A 9,431-nucleotide genomic window follows, 5' to 3' on the forward strand; every position below is an offset into this window, starting at 1 on the left:
AGCCGCCTGCTGGCTCGGCCACACCCACCGCCCTAATGAGATAATTATGACCCACATCCTGTAGAGATCGACGGTAATTTCTCTCTGTCTGACCAGCAGCTGATTATGGACACTGCTTTCTAACAGCCCACATGACCCCAATTAAACAGGTTCTTTACACGCTTTTCAGCAGTAACTCGGACCATCAAACAGAGCCAATATTACCCTCACGCTCCTAAATTATGCCTTGCATTTTAATAACCACCGGCACAGGCAATTAGAATGTGTGTGTGTGGGGGGGGGCTGTCTGTAATTATGGTGATAGAGATCGGCAGTGGTGGTGTGGTTCGAGCACAGCTCCTCCGCATAGCCCTTACTGAAAGAGGAACGGGGAGAGACTCATGGAGGCCATACCAGCTTCGCTTTCTTAGAACGGGCCACACATCCTCCCTACTCCCATTAGTTTTCCCGAGTGAGGTGACTGACTGGCTCACTGTCTCCTTCCACTGTCCCTTGCTTTCCTGAGCGGGGTGACTGACTGGCTCACTGTCTCCTTGCTGAAGAAATCAGACTGAGGCACACAGTCCCTCAGTCTGACAATGACTGACTGAATGACCGACTGAGCAAATGGCTGGCTGACTGACTGACTGACCGACTGACCCACTCACTCACTGCTTTCAAGGTGAGTACAGGTGGCACTCTTTCTGAATCAAACCCTTGATTTGGCAGCCTGAGTAGCTCACGCTGCTGGGAATGGCTGATATCAACCACCTTCATTTTCTCCCACTGTGAATTAATTCCTCCATTACTTTCAGAAAGTGACTCAGGCAATTTTCATATCCTCTAACAGAGATGCGAGGCTACACCACGACTCTCATGAAACATTCATGAAAGATTCAGCGGGATTACTCTGACGTCCTGTCTGAGCTCCACATTCCCACCTCTGAGTGCCAGTAGTGTAGCATGTTCTTGATTTTTATTTGTTTTCTGTGGGTGCGTGGGACGGCTTGAAAGCTCACCATTGAGGTACTTCTGAAGAAAACGTTATTGCAGATTGAGGAGAAGAGTTTCAGACTTTCTTGTAGACGGTTCTGTTGGAGAAAAGAGGAATTAGACAGAACTTGTGCAGAGGACTGACACCTATCCAATGAGTGCTGTAAAAACATATTGCACATACACCCTGCACACCTGACACCTGCACACCTGCACACCTGGAGAGTAAAATATGAAACATGTGCTGGAGCATCTCTAACAATCTGAGCAGCGGAACCAGCTGCCTGTAATTCTGAGCACGCTCAGTAGCTCTCACCATTGAAGGGTCTTCCACCAGAGTCATGTCATAACCACTGAGCGCCACCACAAACAGCACGGCTCGCACGTCCTCGAAACAGCCAATCCACTTCCTCCGCTCCGTCCGCTGACCCCCCACGTCGTACATCCTGCAGACAGACAGGCGGACGCGGCAGGTTAGCGGAGTCAGGTCACATCCACAACACCTGGCACCAGGAGAGAGGCTTCAGGAGTCCCATAACGGGGCGGGCTACCGTGTGCTGTCAATCAAGGACTCCTATGAGCCAATCACAGCCAGCCAGTCAGACAAACACTGTTAGCAAAACACAATGATTGGCTAAATAAGGGAGCAGTAGGATATGATAACTCCATTCACTTCAGGGATTGGAACATTTACATTTACATTTATTCATTTGGCAGACACTTTTATCCAAAGCGACTTGCATAGGTTACAGTTCTACAATGTTATCCATTTATACAGCTGGATATTTACTGAGGCAATTGTGGGTTAAGTACCTTGCCCAAGGGTACAGCAGCAGTGTCCCAGCGGGGATCAAACCGGCAACCTTTCGGTTACGAGTCCTGCTCCTAAACCACTATGCTACACTGCAGCCCAAGTTCAGGGCTCTGCAGAAGAGTGTCTCTCAAACGGATAAATGCCAACCAATTAATATAATAACGAGAATACCACCTAGGGCAGGGTGAGGTAATCTGGGGTTGAAACACATAAATGCTAAAGAGAGATATTCCTACCCTCCTTGAGGCCCTGTGTGGGTCTTTAAAGCTCTCTAATGGTTCTGTGGACTCCATTGGTTAGGTTTTCGGTGGGACGGGGGATGCGCCCCCTTCAGTGTTGAGAGAATGTAATTAAGTTAACTACACTGCAATACAGCATTTATGTGAATGATAGGAGCTGTTTTCCAATGAAAGCAGGCTCCTGGTGGACACGCTGTATGGCAGGACACCTTGACCTCTGATTCAATGGAAACCCAATAAAAGCCACGACACTGTCTATATCTGTAGAGCTCGGTGCTCGTTCAGTGTAATAAAACTCCTACGCAGACTGAAAATGATGCATTTGGTTGTTTCTGAGATGAAAGTAACATTCTGAGCATCAGTGCAGTTTCCTGTTTCAGAGTGATTCTGGAAGTAGCGCCACTCTGATGGGCTGGGTCTTATCGTACTTCTGCTTGATCCGGTACAAACCTGCTTGTGGCCCAGGTGGAGTCCGGACTCGCAGCTCCAGAAGCGGCGGGTTAAACGAGTCTGATGGAGCACGTCGGGGATCACAGCGGAGCAGAGGCGACCCCCCCCCCCCCCACCCGCCGAATGAACTCATCATTTAGATGAAGCAAGCGCTGGGGACTCGGCAATTAGACCGGGGCCAGCATGCAAATGCTGACCACAGGAGGGTGTAAACAAAGGCACACTTATCGCCAGGGAACAAACTCACCCGCCTGCTCCCGGCGCATCTGACCGCATTAAAAGACCGCCCTTCCCATGCCAATGCGCTCATTAGGTCTTTAGCGCACGCAGGCTAAAACCCGGGCCCTGGGGTTCAGGCCAGCGAGGGGAAAGGACACAGCGATTCTCAGACAGGTGCGACCGGAGACACTGCGTCCGCCGCACAGAGCGCTTCCAGTAAGGTCACTCTTAAGGATATCGTTTGCACATTACAGGGGAAGGGTCAACAGCGAGCACCCCAAACCCAGCTGTGCTGGACCCCAAACCCAGCTGTGCTGGGCGGCAGTGTAGCACAGTGGTTAAGGAGCAAGACTCGTAACCAAAAGGTTGCCGGTTCGATTCCCAGCTGGGGCACTGCTGGTGTACCCTGGGGCAAAGTACTTAAGCTCACAACTGCCGCAGTAAATACCCAGCTGTATGAATGGATAACAATAAAAAAGAACCTAAGCAATGCAAGAGCTTCTGCTAAATGCCAGTAATGTAATGTCATGTCATGCTGGTCTCCACAGTATTCTTCATGTCAGGACAGTACAAAGTGAGAGTAAACCTCACGCAACTCCACTCAGGTAGGGAGTCACGCACGGGGAAGATCAAGCACCAGCTCGGGAAAAAACAGAAATAAAACACAATCTCCTGCATGATGACACTACTCAGCTGTGAGAACAAAACACGTTCTTTTCTGCAGGGAAAGAAATTCTTTTTCTCCCCTAAACCTGGGTTTCATTTCCGAGGCTCCACTTCAGGGTTCATCTATATTACATACGAAGCCACGCCGCCCAAAGAGAATCTTCCAGAAAAGATGCCCAGACACCCCTCAATCTCCAGGGGCTATTGACACAGGAACACAAAGATTCACCATGTAACACCTAAGGGGGAAACGCATCTTCCTCCAAGAGATGAAAACCAAATAAAATCTTAAATTGGCCCATTCTCCTTGACACTTGTAAGAACAGCGGACAGTGAGAGATTTCACCGTGTCGATGTTTTTCTCTCTGTGGACTGAGAGATATGCCTCCTCCCAGACGCTATGGAAATCTGAGGCAATTTGAAAACGGTGTCATTTTACTACAGAAGAATAACCAAAAATGACTAAAGTCATCTCGAGGGTCTGACCGAGTCGGGGAACCATGGTTGATAAAACTTAAACGGTCATCCTCACAGCTCCACTGATCTCCCTGCTCCAATCCGCTGCTGACTGCTGAGCAATTATCTGCGCTTTTGATGGGGGAAATGGAGTATTTCTGATCTGCAGGGCTTTAGGAAAGGTCAGAGGTAACAGCCCGCCGTACTCCTCCTGCTCACGCCCACCGCCTTCTGCGGAACAATCCGGAAATGGAAATTAAGAGCTCTCCATTCGCTGATTTTAATTACTTTTCAAATTACCTCTGACAAAACCAGCGTGACATTGTGAAACCCCAGAGATTTCGAGTCTAGACAATGGGGAGGAAACCGTCACTGTTGCAAGATTCAGAACGGAGTCACCCAAAGCTGGCATCTCTGTCAGCAACACCCTGCAGCTGGGATTCAGAACCGGCCGGGAGCTGTGTCACGAGCTGAACAAACTGGCCTCCTTCCCCCCGGGCAGACAGGTCAGCCAGGGTGTCTTCATTTCACCGCTCTCAGGCACCCTGTGATTGGTCAGACACCTGGGAGTTGCTGATGATTTCAGCAGAGTAGCGTCTGTCCTCCAATCAGCAGCCCTTCCACTGTAGGGCACTGTGACAGTTTTACACTGTGACAGTGTAAAGATAAGCTGCAACAACACTGTGACAGTGTAAAGATAAGCCGCAACAACACTGTGACAGTGTAAAGAAAGCTTTACTAACACCGTGACAGTGTAAAGGTAAGCCGCAATAACACTGTGTGACAGTGTACAGATAAGGTTCAACAACAGTGACAGTGTAAATAAAGCTCCAATAACACTGTGACAGTGTAAAGATAAGCTGCAATAACACTGTGACAGTGTAAAGATAAGCTGCAATAACACTGTGACAGTGTAAAGTTAAGCAACCATAACAGTTTCTCTGTTCGCTTGTTTGTGTTTAACAGTTGGTGCAGCCTCGCCATTTATTTTTAATTCATTAAACATACCTGGAAACATTAATTTAGCATGTTAAAGTCTTTGTGATTAAAAAGCAGAAAATCTGAAACATGAACTTTAAACAGCCATTCAGGACACTGTCATTTCTGAGGGAATGACATACAGAATTCTTCCTTCTTTAAACTGTAGAGAGAATTCTGCTGCTGTTCATAAATGATATTTCATAAGGAGTGATAGCAGTGTTTTTCATTCTGAACATCAGGGCTCATAACCTCACCCTACAGCGCCCCGAGGAGGACAGGCCAGTCATGTCTTTTGTTTTGCTCTGTTGGCCCTCTGTACCCCCCATCACCCCCCCCCAGGTGATTAGTGCTGCCATGTGGAAATGTGTCCAATTATCACAATGTTCTGCGGCAACGGCCATTTCCCGGCACAATGAATCTTTCCTTTTTTAACGGCGAGCTCTGGCCATGAATGCCAAAGCATCTCTGACCCCACGCCGCAGGTCGGCCGGCTTGCCAGGCCAGCAGGACACACGGACGCTAGCCGGACAGGGGGACAAGCACAGTCAGTCACAGGAGTAGTGACTGGTGGTCACATGATCCAGGATAGACACTCCCTCTCGTACCGGCCGTCCATACTGCCTCACGCCCTGACAATGAGCCACACAACCACAGAGAGAGAACAAGTCTTCCCAGACACTGCTATCATTACTGTAACTAAGCAGCCTCTCAGAATTACTCCACTGTGCTTCAAAATGTATTAGACTGTCATTACATAATATTTGCAAGGCTTTCTTAAAAATGACTTGCATCCGATTTTACAATTTGCTTAACTCATAAGCAAATCCTCATTTCTCAGTCAGCAGATTTTGTAGCTGAAGACTTGAAAAGGGTTCATTAGCAGGACAACAGTGACACAGAGGCTTTACAGGGATCAGTGTAGGTGCGGTGCCAGGTGAGGAACACCCATCCACACTGGGACAGTCGTATTTCCGACGCAGTGAGCGGAGATGCTGGGACTGTGTTACTCAGAGACGCACAGCATTTTAACACACTGTCATTTCACAGCGAAGAATACTTTGACATCAGAATAAAAAAGCTTATTGCATTCATCATATGCTATGTATTGGTGTATGGATTATGGACACAGAAACACAATGAAATCACAACAGATGAGAAACGGGGAAAGTGTGTGAGGTGATGTGACTTGCTGCGGTTTATTGTGGTCTGTGTGATTGCAGGTAAAAGGCTGTGAATAGGTATGCACTTCCGCAGGAGGCCGGGAGACAGGGGGAGGGGCCTGCGCATTACAGACCGCCGCGCTGAGCCAATCACATTGCGCAATAACATTTCACATCCGATTGGCGTCAGGTTTCCGCAGTTCTGAAGGGGTGAGGAGCAGAAAAGCAACCTGGCCTGCGGGCTGTCATTTCAGTAACGATCGCTGGTGTTTCTTCTGCAAACGGCTCCTTCAAATGAGCCGTTATGATTCAAATCGCAGGCAAGCCTGCAAGTGGAGTATTACCCTCTATCCCTGTCACCTGTAATACATGTATGCTGCCTGTGGCGTGTCGAAACTCAGACAACTCGAAAAACAGACTCCGCAGCCACACGGCCCCAAATGCTCTCAGAGTACCACAGACAGCTCTTTGGACTAATGTAAATTATTGTAATGCTTTCTTAATTACAATGGGTCTTTAGGCAATTGGTATTATGACACGGTCATTAGAAACCCATGTGGAGCAGTGGTTTGTGGTTTAATATTTCTGTTTCCTTATTCTACAGCCATAACCCTGCCTTTAAACACAATCACAACCCTACTCCTAAACATGACCAGAACTCTACTCCTAAACATGACCACAACCCTACCAGCAGTGTAGCACAGTGGTTAGGGAACAGGACTTGTAATCCAAACGATGCTGGTTCAATTTCCTACTGGGGCACTGCTGCTGTGCCCTTGGGCAAGGCACTTAACCCAAAATTGCCTCAGTTAATATCCAGCTGTACAAATGGATAATGTGAAAAAAACTGTAACCTATGTAAGTCACTCTGGTTAAGAGCATCCGCTCAATGACAATAATGTAATAATGTAATGTAATGTGTGCCCTGCCACTAAATACAACCACAACCAAAAACTACTGCTAAACACAACTGCAACTCTGAAACACTTCCACATCTAGCTGGCTAGATACACATTGTATATTTCAGCCATATGGATAATATAAATCAAGCACACGAGCATCTCCAGATTAATATTATATTTCTCAACACATGAGCACTTTACTAATTTCATCTAAACTGCTTCTGGTTATGGGCAAACAGGCTCGCTAGCTGATATTATCCAGCAGACTTCTCTGTTCCAGTCACAGAGGCACAGATTCATCTTACAGAATGACCCTCCATTTGCACTTTTCCACTTGATGAAGCAAACCAACTCCCAAACTACAGCCCTGCCACTGGTGTCTCCAAGGGACTGGGAAGTAGGGGTCGACCAATATGGTTTTTCCGATGCCGATACCGATACCGATTATTAGCAATCAAGGAGATGGATAACCGATATTTTGAACCGATATACATTTGCATTAAAAAAGAAAATCTTGGTGTCAAAATTTAGAATAACACAAACTCTAACACAAAATTTTGTTGAAATGCCTTTGAGCATATGTTTAATTAGAAGACAACTTTTCAACATTATCTTAAAACAAAAAGTGCAGGGAGCTCCCAGCAGCATTTCTTATAATGTGAAGTGAAAATTTTAATAAATATATAAATCAATAAATAAACAAAATAGCTCCCCAAAGTTTTATAAAGTAAATAAAGTAAAAATAAATAAAACTAGTAAAACTTAAATTTGTACTGAAATTTGAGTCTCAGTTAGTAGTCCCAATTCAGCAGCACCAGACTGTGCTGCAGAAAGCAGAGTTGCTCAGCGTACTCTCCAGAGAAACAGTCAGAGACAGCTTCAGGACACATTTCAGGAACGTTACTAGTAGTCGCGGGTTGTGAGTGAGAGTATGACTGGCCCTGGTAAATGACATGCAAGAAATAATGTTATAGCCTATCATTTTTGTTGCTAGTCAGCTGGCTAAATTAGATCAACAAATGAACTTGTTGACGTTCGCTATCGCATTTAAGTTAAGCTCCACGAGACTCAACATTAGCTTACCTTATTATGACCATCGGCTACCTATAACATGTAAAAACACCAACTCATACGGGCGAGTAATGTGACGTTCGCAATATGGTAGCTACAATCAGTTCCAGTTGCACTGGCACCAATGTTACTCAAAGATATAGCTATCGCTACATAAATAAACTCTATTATAGTTAACTCTATATCACTGCAACAAAGTGCATTGTTCGGGCATTGTTCGGCATTTTCAGTGTAACTGGGAAACTGGGCATGCGCCCAGATCCGGGATATCCGGGGTATCTGGGATACGCACTGATCCGACCTCTCCCCTGCATCCTTTCAACAGGGTCTGCACCTCTTACCTGACGACCAGGTGATTCTGCACCTCTTACCTGACGACCAGGTGATTCTGCACCTCTTACCTGACGACCAGGTGTTTCTGCACCTCTTACCTGACGACCAGGTGTTTCTGCACCTCTTACCTGAAGACCAGGTGATTCTGCATCTCTTACCTGACGACCAGGTGTTTCTGCACCTCTTACCTGAAGACCAGGTGATTCTGCACCTCTTACCTGAAGACCAGGTGATTCTGCACCTCTTACCTGAAGACCAGGTGATTCTGCACCTCTTACCTGAAGACCAGGTGACTGACTTTGAACTGGGTCTCGATGACACCGGTCGTACGCAGTCGCACTCTCAGTACGTCTGTCTCAGTGGGCAGGTAGTCTGGGGAGATGATCCGAGTCATGTTCTCAAAGAAGCTGGAGAGAGAGAGAGAGAAGGAGGGGGTGAGGGAGAGACAGAGGGAGAGAGAGGGAGAGAGAGGGAGAGAGAGAGGGAGGGAAGAAGGGAGAGAGAGAGAGAGAGAGAGAGAGAGGGAGAGAGAGAGAGAGAGAGAGAGAGAGAGAGAGAGAAGGAGGGGGTGAGGGAGAGACAGAGGGAGAGAGAGGGAGAGAGAGAGGGAGGGAAGAAGGGAGAGAGAGAGAGAGAGAGAGAGAGAGAGAGAGAGAGAGAGAGAGGGAGAGAGAGAGAGAGAGAGAGAGAGAGAGAGAGAGGGGGGGGGGGAGGGAGAGACAGAGGGAGGGAAGAAGGGAGAGAGAGAGGGAGAGGGAGAGGGAGAGAGGGAGAGAGACAGAGAGAAAGAGAGAGAAGGAGAGAGAGAGAGAAAGAGAGAAGGAGAGAGAGGGAGAGGGAGAGAGAGGGAGAGAGAAAGAGAGAAGGAGAGAGAGAGGGAGAGAGAGAGAGAGAGAGAGAGAAGGAGAGAGAGAGAGAGAGAGAGAAGGAGAGAGAGAGAGAGAGAGAGAAGGAGGGGGTGAGGGAGAGACAGAGGGAGGGAAGAAGGGAGAGAGAGAGAGAGAGAGAGAGAGGGGGAGGGAGAGAGGGAGAGTGAGGGAGAGACAGAGGGGGTGAGGGAGAGAGAGAGAGAGGGAGAGGGAGGGACTGCATTTAATGTTAATTTCATATGTAGTATGATGATGTATAACAAATTTGTGTTCTGGGACCTGTTGTATCATAGTATACT

The 9,431-nt window shown here is 47.4% G+C and overlaps 1 protein-coding gene across 2 annotated transcripts in view; it reads right to left on the reverse strand.

Moving 5' to 3' along the window:
* The window catches only part of gnav1 (guanine nucleotide binding protein (G protein) alpha v1), a 45,915-nt gene that overhangs the window by 6,112 nt on the left and 30,372 nt on the right, over positions 1 to 9,431 (reverse strand). For both annotated transcript variants that reach the window (XM_036522088.1, XM_036522080.1), the window contains 3 exons: positions 8,542 to 8,670; positions 1,289 to 1,418; positions 999 to 1,070 (listed from right to left, as the gene is read on the reverse strand). In XM_036522088.1, coding sequence (XP_036377981.1) covers positions 999 to 1,070; positions 1,289 to 1,418; positions 8,542 to 8,670 — 331 coding nt within the window. The remainder of the gene's footprint in view (positions 1 to 998; positions 1,071 to 1,288; positions 1,419 to 8,541; positions 8,671 to 9,431) is intronic.

The sequence above is a fragment of the Megalops cyprinoides genome, chromosome 1, assembly GCF_013368585.1.
Source record: "Megalops cyprinoides isolate fMegCyp1 chromosome 1, fMegCyp1.pri, whole genome shotgun sequence".
NCBI lineage: Eukaryota > Metazoa > Chordata > Actinopteri > Elopiformes > Megalopidae > Megalops > Megalops cyprinoides.